At 35.2% G+C, this 18,113-nt stretch overlaps 1 protein-coding gene across 4 annotated transcripts in view; it reads left to right on the top strand.

Annotated features, from left to right (window-relative positions):
- Positions 1-361: 361 nt before the first annotated feature.
- Positions 362-18,113, top strand: part of UNC13C (unc-13 homolog C) — a 201,049-nt gene continuing 183,297 nt past the window's right edge. Inside the window, exons 1-3 of one of the 4 annotated variants that reach the window (XR_011327075.1) lie at positions 362-931; positions 9,485-9,530; positions 10,111-13,329. Coding sequence is in view for 3 of the 4 variants with exons in the window: in XM_069798208.1 (XP_069654309.1) it covers positions 10,365-13,329 (2,965 nt within the window). In the remaining variant the exon portion in view is untranslated. The remainder of the gene's footprint in view (positions 932-9,484; positions 9,531-10,110; positions 13,330-18,113) is intronic. The other 3 variants (XM_069798208.1, XM_069798210.1, XM_069798209.1) reach the window with 3 other exon arrangements.

Here is an 18,113-nt window from a genome sequence, read left to right as displayed (position 1 = left end):
AGGAACATAGAAAATACTTCTCATGGAAAACAGAGTGATATGCTGCTTGTCATCTGGAGCATCCTTAAATAATAATGGAATGATAATAGCTATGAATCTATTTAGCAGATTCATTACCAAAAATGATCAGCTGTTGATGAAAGCACTGCTGAAAGAAATAGCTACACAATTGTTTCACTGGGTCATGTCAGATTGATAAATAAAAGGTTAGGTGAAACATGGCCCTACCAAGCAAGAGATAGTGTCTCACACTATTATCCTTGTGGCCACTGATGCACCTGCTAGCTCTCACGATGCAGTGCATGTGTTGTTTCTGGGAACAAGGTTTCTCAATAAGCCTATTTTACTCTAACTGTGAAGAAGAGGGGCTGCCTTCCACGCAGGAGGGCTGTGGCTGTTGCAGCGAATACTGCATTCAGAAGCAGTGGCAGGAGAAAACGGCAATGGGTGAAGTTACCAGCACGTAAAACACCAGGATGATTGCTGTTCTTTCACGTTGATGTTGTATTTGAGCAGGAGTAGGACACTGACTCCCGTTTTGCTATTATAGAGGAGAAATAAAGCTGAGCTGCAGAATGAATTAGTAGCTAACACCATGATTACTCTTAGCTGTTAGCACAAGTTGGGGGGGGGGGGAGAGAGCAGAAAACGGGAGCCAGAGAAAAAAAAAAAAAACCAACAACATTTAATGCTGCCTAGGGAATACAGTGGAATTTAGAACAGATACCGTTGCGGACTAACAGCATGCCTGACTGCACTTGAGTTGAATCGCTGAGAAGCAGCCTCATGTTGTATTGTACCATTTTTAAGGATGAAGGAAGAACAGCAAAATAGTAATGGAGTTGTGTACAGTATTTCTGCATAAATGGAAAATAATATACAGATGGTGGTATGTAATTTGTATTTTATTTTTAAGAAGAATTTATTCCAGGTATGTATTCTCTTTGTATTTTTGTATCTGGTCTACATACATTTTCTGTTTTCTTTGTTTCCTTTCCTTATTTTCATTCTGAATGTACCTCCCACTGTTCCAGCTATGCAATGCATTGATTTGTAACTGATTTGCTTTCTAATGCTATAATGTTGATGAAACTGTCTGGGCTTGTGCAATTAAGAATCAACATTTCATTAAAATGTCAGGGGGTTATTTTGTAATGTTGGTAAGTTCACAATATAAGTTGAGTAAGACAGTATAGTATTTGATTTCACAATGAGTTGGAACATTTTAATTGCTATAAAAATATAAATATTTTAGATATATGAATATATGGTGAAAATGTAGTATGTTTTGCTTATATCTGCCAGTACTTTTTTCCTAGTTCATGACAGGATTAGTAATAAATTGAGCTTTATGGATGCTTATGTATTTCTGGGTCTTGATTAATCTTCAAGATGAACAGCCTGCAGCTTTCTTTTGAAGAGGCAGCTTCCTTAGAATACATGCTTGATTCTGTTCCACAGCTAAACCTATGTGTTAGAATACCCTCTCTCATGTACCTCCCCCAATCTACAACCTAAAATAAACCCTGTGGCTATTTAATGCTTTTTTGTCCATCCTTTTAGGTTCAAGAAGATAATGTTAATATTTTGCCTTATGCAATTCCAGAGGCCAAGTAATAGTAGCTGAAACTAATTTCTTACTATGAGATTGTTGGTTCATTTTGGTTTAAGAGGAAGAATTATGCAGATATAAAAATCTGACTGTATTCATTAACCCACAACTTTCTTTAGTCACCTGGGTCCTATTGCATTTTTTGTCTTATTAATAGTATTTTCTTTCAACTGACTGCTGATTGTATGTAATAAGTGAAATAGAACATAAAACTATGTGCCCTTAAGCTAAGGACACTAATAGTTGTCTTATAATGGGCATGTCTAGTAAAAGTGTATTAAAAACATTTAAGACATTAAAAATAATGCTAATTTGATTGTTCAGTGGTCCTAGTCCTGAAATCTCTTAAAACATTCTGTTGCTTTTCTAATTTGAATGCAGCCCAGTTTTAAGTAAGATTTTTTTTTATAACGTGTTGATACAAGAAGGGTTAATATCAGTTCCAGCATCTTAATACTGATGTTAACCCTTGGCTGACAGAAATTCTTGTGCCTTAAAAGCATTCATTGGTGTAACATTATTTAATTGCTTTCTGATGTGAAAATAAACTCTGATCATAAAGTTGTAGTTATTTTTCACAGAGCGGGTGATACAATGCTTGTTTCCTTAACAAAGCTGTTGTGATTATATAAAATAGGTGCCTTTATTTAGTGTAATACACAACTATGATTTGACAATTGAAAATATAAGGTTACTTGACACATTTGAGTTCTAAAAATCACTGCTAATTCTTACCATATAAATCAACATACTGAGAAAAGTGTTGACAGAAAGCTGTTGAGTCTAAAAGCATTAAGAAGAGTGAAAAGTAGTATTTAAGGTTAAAACATCTTTTGTTCATCATAAATTACTTTTGTAAAGGATATTATGATAGAAATTGTGGTCATCTCAAAGACCTTTCATATAGAAAGAAGTCATGATGCAAGATAAATGAGTTCTTTTCAGTGGAATTTACACAACCTGAAGAGAGTTGTATAAAGGTTTTCTGTCACTATACCATTTGCTTGATCCTGCAGTGATGTCAGCACAACACTATCATAATGACTATATACTGCTGTGGAAAGACTTAGGAAATCACAGGTGAAGTACTGAGATTTCAGAGTATTATCAAGGAGAAGACTGATAGCTCAGAATATGTCCCAATTCATTAAAGTATCAAGGAAGACTGAAAATTCTGAATTTTCTCTTAACTGTAGTGTTGTGAAAGTCTAGGAAGAATGAAGTAGTATACGAGATTGTGCCTTGTAAAACCGTTACAGTAAAATAGAAGCTCTGAAGCATAAAAATTCTTTGGCACCTAAGAAGGTTCTTGTACAGGTTTTGTTTTTCTCATCTCATCTGTGTCATTCAATTAGCTTCACAGCTCCAAAGCAGGTTCTTTCTTTCAGGTGGAAATCTATGTATCAGTTCATAGTTGTCAGTATATTAAAGCAAAGAAAGCAGAGGATTTTTTAATAATTTTTTTTGCAGCAAATTTAGAATTACATTTAATATCTACCTTTCTTATTGATGAATGTCATTTAGGTGTTTAGCAAGCATGGCTCCTATCCGTGTGTGTCTACTCATCCTACTGCATGTTGCTGTCAACAGTAGTTGTGGTTTGTGCTTGTGGCATTTTTCAAATGTAAATGTCACATATGATTGCTACCATTTATCAAATGACAGACCTCGTTATCAAAAACCGTCCATTTCATACTTTTGTGTTCTAAGAATTTAATGGAATTATTAGTTAACTACATTTTAGAAAATATATAAAACCTTTTTTGGGGGGAAGGATGGAATCCAGAGGGCTTACAAGTAACATTTTGCCCATTTAAAGTTGTTCCCTTAATCTAAACATTTCACAGAGAATTTTTGTGAGTAGTTAAAAAAAAATAATCCCCCAAACAACAAAAAAAATCACAGCCCACTAAAACAATCTGAGTTATATAGATGATCTAATACACACATGGTCACAGACTCCATGGAGGTCTCTGTCCAAGAGAGATCTAATTCAGGGCAGAGAATTGCCCATCCCAAGGCCCAAGCCAGTAGAATTAGAGGATTAAAATTCTATACCTGGAAGAAAATCGAGGTTTGCTTTGTTTGTTTGTTTGTGGTTTTTTTAATATATTTTCTGATGGAATTATTATAGAGATTGTTTAAAGTTGCTGAAAAGTTTGAAATGCTAGTATTATATGAGATTTTGAATGTACAATCAATATACTGTAAATATATCCTCTACATATGTGTTATGTATGCTTCAGTGTAAATTAAATCACTTGGGCTCTCAGAGTATAATGCTCTAAAGAAAACTCCTTATTAAAAACGCACACAAAATTAAGGACAGAGCTGAGATTTGGTCAAGTGCAGGTTGATGCTTTCTATTTTTCTATTAATAGGTTCTGATTATCTGTACTTTATACAGTAAATCTTTTTTATATTTGTGGTAATCTGACATAATAGCATGCATGTAATAGTCTAACTCATACTTAGAAGCTAACATGCCTGGTACTGACTTAGTAATACAATTAGCCCAATATTGTCAGCAAATAACTTTTCCATCTCCAGGTTTTCCATTCCTTTCCATTCCTTTTGCATTTAAATAGGAATGGACTATTAAGTGGAATGCTCTCTAAATCTTAGCAGCTTTTGAAGTGAGAGTATTGACTAAAAATAAGTTTATTTAGGACAGCATACATCATATATACAGGTATAAAAGGGGGGGAAGGACTCTCAGCTTCAATATTTTGTGTTTTCTTTATACACTAAAGTCTCTTTTTTTCTTGCTTTCCTTTAAAAAGTTGAGGAAACAACTAGAAACATTAAAAAAAAAAAGGTTAGTACATTGAGCCAAATAATATTGAAGCTGTGTTCCAAATCATCTGCAGTCTCTTAACCCTTGTGTGCATTAATATATTCAACTACACTATACTAAGCTATCTACTGCTCTCTAAATGGAGCACATTTTAACTTTAGCAACATGTTCAATAGCTTTTTACATTTTAGTGTTAATCTACTGTATTGGGCAAATCTCTCCCTTTTATTTTTAGTTCTGGTCAAGGCCATTGTCCTTTAAGGGCAACTGCTTCAAATATAATTTTCATATTTGTAATATAAATACCATACTACACATTTGTTTCTGAAGAAATAAATAGTGTACTAAATGTCTTCAACAATTTCATTAGTAGTTAATAAATAATTGATTGGCAACTTTAGCCTCACAGTTGCTGCAACAAAGCTTCTCAAAGAGAAATGCAAGTATTATGAATATACACAGAAGTGCCAGAGAATAGTGTAACTAAACATTAAGAAAAATTATTGCAAAATAAGAGTGTTTATTTTTTTCAACTCACATCTGTATTCAACAGTAATTGAGGAAAAAACATCTTTGAGTCTGCAAAAATTTCCTCTCTTCCCATAGTGGTCATAGCAGTAGGGGAGCAGTGAAGATGACTTTTCTTTCCAGAATAATTACACATCCTAGCTAGCTGGGAATTTACATCTTCTTCTAAGCTGTCCTGAAGGCAGTATGCTTCTATATATTACAAAGTAGTTTAGTGGCAAATAACTGTTAAACCACTGAGTTAATTCACTAATATATGAAGTTCTATATATGGTTTCTGTTTCAGATGCTGTTCTAAATCACAATGAGCCAAAATCAGTTTTAAGCATGTGCTACTTGCATCTGTTGTTATCCTTAAACTTGATTGTGTGGTGAAAGAACTGATAAGTCAAGTAACAGCTATGAATGACGAGTCTTGCAGTATGACTGTTAAATATTTAGATTGGATTCCATAGTGTACTTGATGAGCATATGTGCAAGCTTTTCAGGACAGCAGTAAGCCTTGTGGGTTAAAAAATAAGCAGATTGTAGTCTTTTTAGACTGGGGTTTGAAACAGCAGTTTGGTTGTATTGGTAACGTTCCCTATAAATAGAAAGCCAACATGTTTAATGGTGGTTAGATACATTAATAGCAGGATCCATGAAGAAATATCACCCAATGAATAAGCAGATATAGTGAACTTTCCGAATGATATTGACAGAAAATAGGAATAGCTTTCTAACCAAAAGGAGAGAGTGCCGATAACACTCCATGCTCTCATGTGAATGTTGGAGCGTGTGATAGGATAGGGCAAAACTCTGCTGGTGAAGACCTGAGGAATTCCTGGAACATAGAGTAATTATCCAAAAGAGAAAGCAGAATTACTTTCTTGCTGTTGTCCCTGTCTTTGCAGTGTCTGCAGGCAGGTCATCTATGTAGCATGTGCAGTATTAAGATGAGTATCACTTTACATGGAGAGACTCACCAATAACACAGATTAAAAATGTCAGTGTTTAAGAATATAAGGAGAATTTAAGAAGAATATAAAGGAGCAGATAATTGTTTCAAATTAAGTTTCTCTGAATTAGGTCAGCTGAGATGATTGTCAGTATAATTCTACTGTTATAGTGAACTAATGAAACAATCTGGAGTGTACACAGTTATGCTTGTCTAAAGAAAGGTAGCGTAGGTTTTGCCCAGCAGACATACACTGATGGTAAGTACAGTTATGTCAGGATAACCTTATTGCACGGTGACCATAAGACTCGTAGAAGACCTTACTTAAGAAATCTGTAGATCTGAATTGTGGTTACTGTTATTGATTCCTTATGTTCCTGATGGCTAAGAGAGGTTCTCTTAGCCTCAGTTTCTGCGGCTGCAAAGTGGATTGTTTACGTGTTGTTTGTCATGTGTGATTAAATCATTTCTGTGAAGCATTTTGCATGTCACAAATAGATATTGCTGCCTATAGGCAGTAGTGACTACTTCGACAGTAATGCAGAGTGGTATTGCTGCTGAAAAAGACTTTGGTTTTGTTTTGTTTTCCCCTCCTGTCTTGGTGTTGTGAACACTAACTGCCATATGTCTTTATACAGAGGGAGACTGCACTTTAATCTCATCTTCTTCCCTGTCCCTTTCCAATACACACAGGCCACTTGTAGTTGATGAATAGTGTAAAGGTTAAGCAGGGCTATGGTTCTGCCTGTTTCTTGCTTTTTTGAGGGGACAGTCTGCATCCACAAAGCTACCTCTGAATGGAGAGGGCTGCTGCTCTACAGCTTCATTTACTGGGATCCAAACAGACGGTCAAGAGTGATCTAGCTATTGTTTTTAAATGCTGAAATTATTTTTTTAAAGATTATTCAATTTTCTTTCCTCATCAAATCCAGACCTCTAATTTTATAAAATTTAAAAAAAAGGGGGGGTGGGGGTGGATCTGTGAGGATCTGGTGTTCAGACACATAACTAAAATACACTCCTTGCATTATTTAAAAAGCTATCATTCTTAAACCAGCCCACTCTACCGCCACCCCCCCTTCTACCTGACACATTAGTTTTAGACTTGGGAATAAGATCCTTTATACGTGATGCTTCCAGCTGACAAGTGTTATTTTGTCGATGCTTTGTTATCAACAGTATCCTTGAAATCAATCCAAATTACCTGTTCACCATCAAGTTGATTGACAAAAGCCTATATTCAGTCTTGCTATGGGTAAAAAATTGAAGGAAGTGTCATTGTGTCCTTTCTTTACAGAAGGAACCCATTAACAATTTCTTTTATTTCTAATCTCACAATCTATAACACCTTCTAGTTTCCTGCTCTATAACCATCTAGGATAAAATATGTACTTTACTGCTGTAACATTTCAACCTGATTCCTTATGCTTAGAATGGGTTAGAAGGGGTTAACCTATCTGTATTAAACTTTATCATATAAATTGATATAAGTCAATAAACAAACAAAGTGAAAATAGAAAATTAGTTCATGATGGTTTATTGGGAGACCTGGATAAAACCATAAAACTGAATGACAACTTGCAGCTCATTCAAATAATTGACTTAGTCCTATGTGCTTCTCAAAAGACTGTTCCTTATTTCCTAGAGTTTTAACCTACACTGCCTGAAAATAATAAGAACAATCCTATGCAAATCTTTACAAAAAAGAAATGGGTGAGACCTATAATGACTCAAACTTGAATCCATGTGTAGATATACAATTTTAGAAAATTAGTATTTGACAGAGCAATGGTAGGTTGTAAACTGATGAGCAGATCATATGACTAATATAGCTGAGATGAAATGGAACTCACATGAGAGAACATAAATCTGCTCCATTTAGCAGATCTCTGTGTTTGTAACAGTACAACATATAATTTACTATGGTGTTGTCAGAAACTGGATTTAAATAAATTGAGTACTGAATTTGCAGCTATTTATAATAGTGTCAATTATCTCTGATAAAAAGCATAGGTTAGGCATTGGATAAAACATATATATGGTTGGCTATGAAATCAATATTATTCTACAGAGAAGAATTAAATTGTATTTAAAATTAATGGAAAAGTTCCAGATTCCAATGATAACGTCATTATTTCTTGATGTTTTGTAGGCTGAGCCAGTAAACAAGCCTTCTAGCTTGTTTATACAATGTTGGTTTGAAGTCTTTTCAATGAGAAGAATGTCCAAGTCATCTGAGTGAAGTTTATATAAGAGGGCACTCAACTGTGGTTGTGTGGGCAGAGAAGGCAGGCAGCCACACTTCAAATCTTGTTCAATAAATAGTTACAAACATTCAATGTAAGAGCTGAATGGTTAACAAGTGTTTCTACATCTACAAACATGCCTTTGATATTGAAAAGTGTCCCAGGAAGGTTCCTTCCTCTACTAATAATATGTGAAAACAAGGCAGCCTTGGCTCTAGTGAGAGCTTTGTAATATTCTGAGATGCCATTTGCATGACTGGAAAATTGCAGGCAGTCTCATTGAGCTTTCTTTTGCTTCCAAACATTGATTGCTCTTAATTCACTCTTAATACTCTGACTTCTGGCATAAGCCTGAAAGAAAAAGAAGTCACAAGAAATATGCCGATGCATATATGTTAAAAATGTGGTTCATATTCCACAAATATTTCACCTTTTGTAAAATAACAGGCAGCAACTTTGGGAAGGATGAAGAATGTTGTTCTGTTCTTTTTCTGCTTGCTCTTGGCCTCCATCCCGATTTTGTTATAACAGGAAAAGGAATAAGTCTGTTTACATGCTCTATTCCAGGATTCCAGAAGCCAACTAGGCTTCTGCTGGCTTTGCTTGGGCTCTATTCAGCATAGTGCATTTTGCTGCTGCAGTATGAATCAGTAGTTAGTGTTTATTATTGACCATAACATGAGTATAATAGTAAGGTCAGTAAAGACAAACTCTGTAATGAAAAGACCAAATCTTGAGGTGTGTGAGCAGACCATAATGTTTCAGACAGTGCCATGCTGTTTGCAAACAAGGAGAACAGTTGATATCCTTTACTCCTCTTGACACAGCAGAGTAAATTTTAACCCTTCACATACCGTGTGTCTAAATAAACTTCTTATTCTGCCAAAGAATTTTTAGCTGGTTTAGAAACTGAAATGGCCATTTTTAGAACTACTTTGTTGGATTTTTCTGAGTGATTTGTCTTGGTTTTATTCTGCAGTTATGAGACTGGGAGGCGAATGATACGCTGTATGAAACAGTACATTTATATGTTTAAAATGCATTGGCTACATTTGTATGGAATACAAGCTTTTGTTTTATGGAATAGAAGCTTCCAGATACCTCATGAAATCTTTTCTTACTCTTCCATATTTTAGATCAAATTGCTTTCCTATTGTAATGGCACCTATTTTTGTCCTGAGACTCTTGTAAATCATATTTTTTTCTCCTTCTTCCTCTCACTTTGTGTAGGTTGGATTTTTTGGTTGTTTTTTCTTGTTTGTTTGTTTGTTTGTTTTTTCTGTGACCAGAACAATGTAAAATTTAGTAATCTGGATGAGAATGTTCCATCATTTGTAATTATGATCTTCTGTTATTTTCTATAGGTTTGTTTTGTTTTGTTTTTCTTCTTAAAGAAGAGAAACCAAGAAGGTATGCCCACTTTAAGTCCTGGCTTACCATAACATGTTAAATTCTGGTGTTAAAAGAAAGCATCTATTTCTCAAACCAGAGTCATGTGCATAATTCAGTCCTGAGATAGAACAGTACTTCATGGATACGATACTGATTTGTTGCACAGAATCCTACCTTGCTTCAAAAGATGACCCAAGAGAGACCTTTCTACGTCTATTTTACTAGCTAGTAATGACTTGTTCCCCTGTTGGTTTTTTGACCACTGCTGTATGTCATATGGATCTAAATTGAAATGTCATTACTCTGAAAGAAAGCAGATAACATTAATGTCAAATCTCTCAGTTAAAGTCAGACTATTAAACTGGACAAAGAAGCCTGTAAATAAGTATAGCTTATTCATTTATGTTAAAAATACTTGCCTAGAACTGCTTTCAGCTTCAATTGTTCATGAAAAATTCTGTTCAGACAATTATGGGGAAAGTATAGATAAATTCTTAACTGCTCTGTGTTTCCATTGTAACCCAGTTAAAACAACATCAGTATTATTGAATGATAAGTTTGTTTGGCAGCCATTGTAATGTCGTTCCCTCCTTTTTAGACACTTCAAGAAGCCGTGTGCAACAGAGTGAGATTTTGCAAGACATAAAAAACCCCTTCAGGATTTGGTTTTGAACAAGCAGATGTGTGATTTTTTAATTTTTTTTTCTCTCAAATGATACCAGAGCATCAGTAGTTTCTATGTCTATAGGCTCTGTTGATGAAATATTTGCTGATGATCCTGTTGGAGATACAAATATTTGTCTGGACCGAAAATTGTGTTTTGTGGAAACAGCTTAATATAAATTACACTCCATGGTTTCTGCCCTCTTAAAGAGCCTGATCTCATATTACATATATAAGATTTGCAAAGGAATGTTTACAAAGAAATTGGGAAATAGTACAAAAAGGAAAGAGAGTTGTCAGAGCAAAAAGGAACAAGTCTTAACTCAGATTGGACACACAAAAAATCCAAAATTTTCAAATACCTTAAAAAGCACTGTTAAAAAGATTACCAAGTGTCCATCTGCTCGCAACTTATCAACTGAAGAAGAGGAAAGCAATAGAGAATTTTCACTTTCTCCAACATTCAGTTACAGAGTTGCTATTGCCAATGGACTGCAAAAGCATATTTTTGTAACAAACAATAATGATGAAGATATAGTTCAAGATCTGTCTTCAAGTGATAGCTCATATTCTGAGTCGTTAGGCGAAGTAAAAAGTAATAGCAAGAAAAACGAATACTTATCACACACAATGCCTGTGAGACGAAACAGAAAAAGCTTAAGCAGCCTTGCACCATCTGATGGAAGTTCAGATGGAGAACGCACTTTACACACGTTGAAGCTGGGAGCTTTACGAAAACTAAGGAAATGGAAGAAGAGCCAAGAATGTGTCTCATCAGATTCAGAACTAAGTACATGGAAGAAAACGTGGGGCTTAAGAAGTAAATCTCTAGACAGAACTGGCCGTCACCAGAAATCAAATACTCTTGAACCTGGCTTTAGTTCAACAGGTTGTATTAGTCAAACCCATGATGTTATGGAAATGATCTTTAAAGAGCTTCAGGGAATAAGTCAAATTGAAACAGAGCTCTCTGAATTAAGAGGGCATGTTAATGCTCTGAAACAATCAATTGATGAAATTTCTAGTAGTGTAGAAGTTGTACAAAATGAAATTGAACAATTACGAACTGGATTCGTACAGTCCAGAAGAGAAACTCGGGACATACATGACTACATTAAGCAGATAGGCCATCCAGGAAACAAAGCAAGTCTTAGGTTTCTAAATGTGCCTGAAGAGAGGCTTGAAAAAACTGAAAGCATAGTTTACAAAATATTAATAGATAAAATGGGTTTCTCGGAGGCACAAAGCACTATTAAAATTGAGTTTGCCCAAAGACTGGGGCAACAAAGAGACTGTCCAAATGCAAAGCCAAGACCCATTATTGTTTACTTTGAGTCATCACACCAGAGAGATTTGATTTTAAAGAAGTCTTATAAACTTAAGGGAACTGGCATTGGAATTTCTACAGATATATTTTCCCATGACGTGAAAGACAAAAAAGAAAGGGCACTACCTTCCTCTCAGACGTATGAGAGTATGGATATGAAGCTTTTAACTTTGGAGACAAAAATGAAAATGCATGACTGGGAGTCACCTGACAGTGATAAAGACTTGGAACCAGATATAAATAAGAACAGTTATGCAAAGATATCGAAATTAGCACTTCAAATAAAAACAAGCTCTACAAAGGCGAGTATTGAGTCCCCAAATACTAAAGACCTTAATAGAACTGCTGATAATAGCACATTTTCAAACAGAAGAAATTATGGCAATCAGTCACCAGAATTTGGCAACATGGAAAAACAATCAAAGACCTATTATTCAGACATGACTCCTCTATGGCATTTACAGAATGACTTTGCAACACCAAAACTTAGCCGTTCGGAGTCAGATTTCTCAAAATTGTATCAGTCTTACTCTGAGGATTTTTCAGAAAATCAGTATTTTAGCAGAACAAATGGCAGTTCACTGTTGTCTTCTTCTGATCGAGAACTTTGGCAGCGAAGGCAAGATGATTCTACAAACTGGTATGGCAGTTCCCAGGAACAGACTTTAGTCCAAGGTATGCAACAGTATCCAGAGCAAAATGAAGTAGAGAACACAGAAACTGTTGACAGTGGAGTAAGCAATGGAATAATATGCGCATCTGGAGAGAGAAGCCACTACAGTGATTCTCAGCTTTCTTTACATGATGACCTTTCCCCATGGAAAGACTGGAATCAGTTGGAACAAGGGGCAGATTTGGGCCTAGACTCATCTACACAGGAAGTTTTTGTGTATGATATGAGCAGCCCTTCAGATCAACAGACAGATTTTGGAAAGTGCCAAAGTTCTGACCTCCAATATGATACTGAAAGCTATGATTTTACCCTTGATGGTACTTCTCCATCATGTCCAGGCCTTGATAGCGAATCACAAAGTCAGTGGACTGGTCAATATGATGACTATCAGGAAACAAATTCTATCTCCCCTTATCAGAATCAAAACAGATTGCCTATGATGTACCGAAGTCAGAGTGAACTACCAAGCGACGACTCGGAAGAAACAGCCCCTAAATCGTGGCATAGCCGATTAAGCATAGATCTTTCTGATAAGACTTTCAGCTTTCCTAAATTTGGATCCACACTTCAACGTGCTAAGTCAGCTTTAGAAGTAGTCTGGAATAAAAGTACACAAAGTTTAAGTGGGTATGAAGACAGTGGATCATCTTTCATGGGAAGGTTTAGAACTTTATCTCAGTCTACTGCAAATGAATCAAGTACAACACTTGATTCTGATGTTTATGCTGAGCCTTACTGCTACAAAGCAGAGTATGGGGAAGACTTAATTGAACCACCTGGTGAGAATGAAACAGACTATGTGGAAGTAATGGAACAAGTCCTTGCTAAACTGGAAAATAGAACTAATAGTAGTGAAACTAGTGAGCAGGTCCAAGAATATGAACTGGGGCAGCCTTTTTATGAAACTCCATATGCAATACTACCAGAAAAGCAATATGATGCACAGTTTGACAGTGTGGTCAGTGAAGAGATATGGGAAGTTGAAAGTGTCATGGCTGCTAACATAGAAGTAAGGGAAGATGAAAATCAGAATGTCCCGGAGATCCTTACTGAAACTCCAAAGAAAAAAAGAATACGACCATCATTTAAAGAAGCTGCTTTAAAAGCTTACAAGAAACAAATGAATGATTTGGAAGAGAAGATCCTTGCTGGAGGTAATAATATTTTAATATTGTCTTTTAAGTAAAACATTGTTCTTACTAGAGTTGGACATTAATTTCTGTATCGTACCTGATCTTGCTTCCTTAGAATTTGGTGACAAAAATTCTGCTTATGTCTGGTTTTGTTCATAGTATGAAGTAGTCCCATGGAAATCAAAAGGCTAAAACTTTACAAGTTTGCTCTGAAAGAATTTTCTGAATATGTTTAGTCAAATATGTTTTTAAGCAATTATATTGCTTTATATTTCAGTAACTTGAAACTTAGATTTTGCAAGATTTAAATCTTATAGAAAGAACTAAACAGTACACTGTTCTTGGTTTTCTTATAGCTTTATAAATGTATTCACATTCACTCCATCCAGAATGACCAGATATTACAGTGCTTTCTTTAACAGTTTTCAAGGCATGGTTGGTTCTATATTCATCCTGATGAGCAGTGTTCACATCTTGTATGCAACCTATAACTTGTTATGTACTTGTGAGAGTTCAAGTCTAAACTGATTTTACTTCTGTTCTTAGTTGTACTCCCAGTAAGCCCTCAAACAAGGAGTCAGTCCCCAAAAAAGGGAAAAGAAAGGTGTGGAGGAAAGAGTAAAGAAGTGTAAATGGTAGCAACCATGTATGAAGAGGTGGTAGAAAGGAACTTAACTCAGAGGGTGTTGACACAGATTTATTCATGATCTTTATCTCCTCTGTTAACAGACTTCAAAGCAAACTCATATACATAACTTTAATACCTCTAGTAGTATACAAATATGGTGATTTTCAATATTAACATATACCATAATGCTAATGTTATAATATTACTGTGCATTTAATTGGAAGCACATAATTACCATGGCTAGCCAGATGGTAATTGTCACCTTGACTGAATCTTTGCTTTCTTTATCTGCTTTGAAAAAATAATCATCTGATATATTCCTTTTAAAGATGAAGAATTGTGCCTTCAGCCAAAGATTGTATTTACTAGTAATGAGCATCCAAAGCTTGAGCTACCATAAAGTTTCTCTTGTACATGTACAACTACTTTTACAATGAACTTATAAGTATGTTACACGAGCAATTAAATATTGCTAATATGAAAGTTTATTTAAAAGTCTACTTTTACATTCAAATAATGCCACTAGATTGTAGATTTGCATTTTGCAGATATTTTTCTACAGTACTGTTAGACACTGTATGTATGAAGAAACAACTAGCAATAGCTAGTACGTTCATGACTTTTTCATGATTTTTGAGCCATGGCAGAGGGGGACCACAGTCATTTATGTAGTCATTATTGTACAATAGGAATGTAAAGGTCTGAGGATCTATTTCAAGAAAGCACATAGGGAAGACCCAAAATAGTGAAACCCAAATTGGTTCCACTATTTAAAGTCTGTGCATTTGTATACATTATTAGATAAGATAGGCTGTTAGAAAATGAGAACTAACTTTGATGTTACATCTCATATGATCAGTTCTGTGAATTAGATGCATTTGTCCTTTTAATCCAGCAGGTGAAAGACCTCTTTCAGTTTCTTAGTCTATTGATATTTTTTTCTTCTGAATTACTTCTTATACTGTATTTACAGAGAAGCCAACTGGCACCAAGGCCAGTTTATGAAAATCTGTTATTGGGTGTAGTCTATGGGGCATAAAGCATCTGCATGGTTATAAGATGTCATACTAGGATCTCCATTTTTGTTTACACTGAAATAAAGGAGAAGGGAATACAGCAAGAGGTTAAAGGAAATTAACAGATGAACTGCTACAACAATACTGCCTTTCAGGTTATTCTGAAAACAGCATGCATTGACTCTTGAGTAGCAGTTCTGCTTTCTCTTCATGCTTTGTTTTCCACGCCAACAGGGAAGATGTGTTTCAGTCGGGGATTCTGCATCAGCAGGCGCTAACTGGTTTGTTACAAATGTGTCTTCAGGTCCTGTAGCATGCCTGGCAATGCTTACTAACAAAACAGTCTTTCGTGTTGTATATCTAAAAAGTAAAACATCATATTCATCCATTAATGCTTACAGAACATCTAACAATTATTCAGGATTTAAAACTTTCAAAATATATTTCCTAGCTGGAGTAATCTACTAAAAGAATACGTTACCTGAAAGACTACTTCTACGGAGTGACATGCAGTATTATTGGAGTCAAATCTTTCTTGATTTTACTTTCAGTGACCTGGTTGACTGATACTATAGACAGTCTATTCACGGATAATGGAATCTGCAGATGGAATCTCCATCCTTGGAGATATTCAAAAGCCATCTAGACATGGTCCTAGGCAATCTGCTCTAGGTGACCCAGCTTGAGAAGGGTTGTTAAACAAGATAGCCTCCAGAGGTCCCTTCCAGCCTCAACTGTTTTGTGATAAGGAAATACTGTTTTTGAATACTTTGTGTACAGCCTTTGAAGAAGGATGTCCTCTTAATGTTAGTTTGTCCTCTAGGACAAAACACATTTAACTTCTGTTTATTACTTGAATTCAGAAATTTTGATTTAGTATAGGAAATGACATTTTGGAAATCAGTTCTTAAGGGGGAAAACACACAAAATGTATAGTTTGTAGCATCTCAGTTTTCACAACCTGCCTTGTCATCTTTATGTGTGTATTCATGCATGTCCAGAGAATACTTAATTTATCATTTAAGAAAATAGTAGTTTGGGGTATTATATCTGTGTGGGGTTTTTTTAATATTTCAGGAGCAGTAATAACTTTAAAGAAAAGTGAGTAATAGCTGATCTAGGGTTTACGTGACTTTTATGATTTATTATTTTTTTATTGTTATCTTACCCCTATAACTGATTCACAGTCAACTTCTGATTTCTTATTTGTGATGGAAAAATACTAGTTGCAGATCAAGTTCCTTGAATTAATCTTCATTATATAACCAAAGCATAACCTATTATTTAATGAATTGTTTCATCTCTCTATGTAGACAGGAGCAGGTAGACAGCACTCTGGCCAACCAGAGACATAGCCAGATAATACAGTAGTGTTATTTCTCCAATTTAGTACAAAAGAAAGGTTTAGAATGCTATTATTTTCATTCTAGTAACACATGAGGTAATGTCATTGAAACTCTGGTACATGAATAATTTATTAGCGCATAACAGCCCATTGGATAGTCCTATTCTCTCTCTCTAGCTGGAGAGAAAAAAATACAGTATGGGCTGATTGCTTATGTATTATTTATTACAATATGGTTTTGGAGACATACTGGAATGAAAGTAATAGGGTATATGGATGAGAGGCGTCGTGAGCAGTACACGAGTAATCCTTGGATTTAAAGTTCTGTAAGGACATAGAGGCATTGTGATGATGCATGTATATTAATAGAAGGATTGATGGCTTTTTAGAAAAATATCAGAGAAATGCTAGCCAGTGGTTTGGGGTTTTTTGTACACTGTAATCAAGAATAACTCTTACCCTTTTATTTATTGTTCCAGTTCTCACCTGTTATTTTTTAGCTTTCTCTTTCCCTAGTGGCTTCTTTCATTCCACCTCTATCTTGTTATCTTTTACAGGTGCCTTAGAATAAGCATAATTCTCTCTCCTGATGAAACTATTGCTCTGGATAAGCTTCCGGAGTTGCATGCACTGTTCTGAGTTGCTTTTAATGATAAAATAGATTCTTTCTGTGAATGGTAGTTTATAAGCAATAGCTTCTTGATCTAGTTGATGAAGATCTTACTGATCATTTGGTGAATGGTCAGATTTTAAAAAGCATTTGGTCTGAATTTTCTGCCACAGAGTAACCTGTAGATTGTTTATGGTGTCATGATGGGTGAACTCAGCTTTCTCTGTATGTACACACAGTGGGAAGTCAGATTACAGGGGCCAGGGATGGGAGCTGCCTCTTTAACAGTGGATGAAAGTGGGTTTTCTATTGTTTTATAGGAAGGATTTGTATCGTGTTTAGTGGTGTCTAAGAACAGAACTTGGAGATCAGTATCAATACAGCCTTATTTTGTATATGCCTGAAGGAGGAAATGTGATGCTAACGTTTGAAACCAAAGGAACCAGTAATGTATTGCCACACTCCCCTTGCAGTGTGATCATTTGGTTCCACATTAAGAAAAGGTGTCACCAAAATAAGTATATTACTAATGTGTATTTCAAACTACACTCTTTTGAAACAAGTATATATTTTCTTATTTTGACAGCTTTTCTAGCTTTTTTATAATAACTATTTGCTGGAACTGCCTGAGTCAGTTGTATTTTCCCAAAGAGTATAGGCTTTAGAAGTTAATCTAACCTTGTCTTGTGGTACTTAGACTTTTGTTTCCTTTATGTTTTACCTCTATCACGTTTGGTTTTAATACACTTGTATAGGTGCACAGTTACTAGTAACTAATAACTATAATTAATAGTATGTACCAGTTTTGTTATGTGAATGCAAAACCTGGATTTGGACTTGAAAAGATCAGTGCTGTGGCCCAGATGAAAACCAATTCATCTGGTATTGTTTAGTAAATGAATCAGTCATTTTATAGGTATTCAGATGGAAACAAGATAAATAAAACTGTTACCTTGGTCATTGCAATTTCATATTTGTTGGTGGTGATGGTAACGTGGAAGTAAGAAGCCTGTTAGAAGATAAATTGCTTTTAAATATTACAGAGTTCTCCTATGCTCAGTCTACATTATCTGTGTTTGGAAGTGGGCTCTAAGAAAGGACTACTGTTTGTAGAAAGAGAAATTAAAAGTAGACGTATATCCCATCTTATTTCTCAATTGCTTGAGATAACTATGTTAACTGATTAAAACATTGTGAATTGTGTTT

This window comes from Haliaeetus albicilla, chromosome 12, assembly GCF_947461875.1.
Source record: "Haliaeetus albicilla chromosome 12, bHalAlb1.1, whole genome shotgun sequence".
NCBI classification, from domain to species: Eukaryota; Metazoa; Chordata; class Aves; order Accipitriformes; family Accipitridae; genus Haliaeetus; species Haliaeetus albicilla.
Note: the sequence above shows the minus strand (reverse complement) of the source record. Positions and strands in the feature narration are given on the sequence as shown.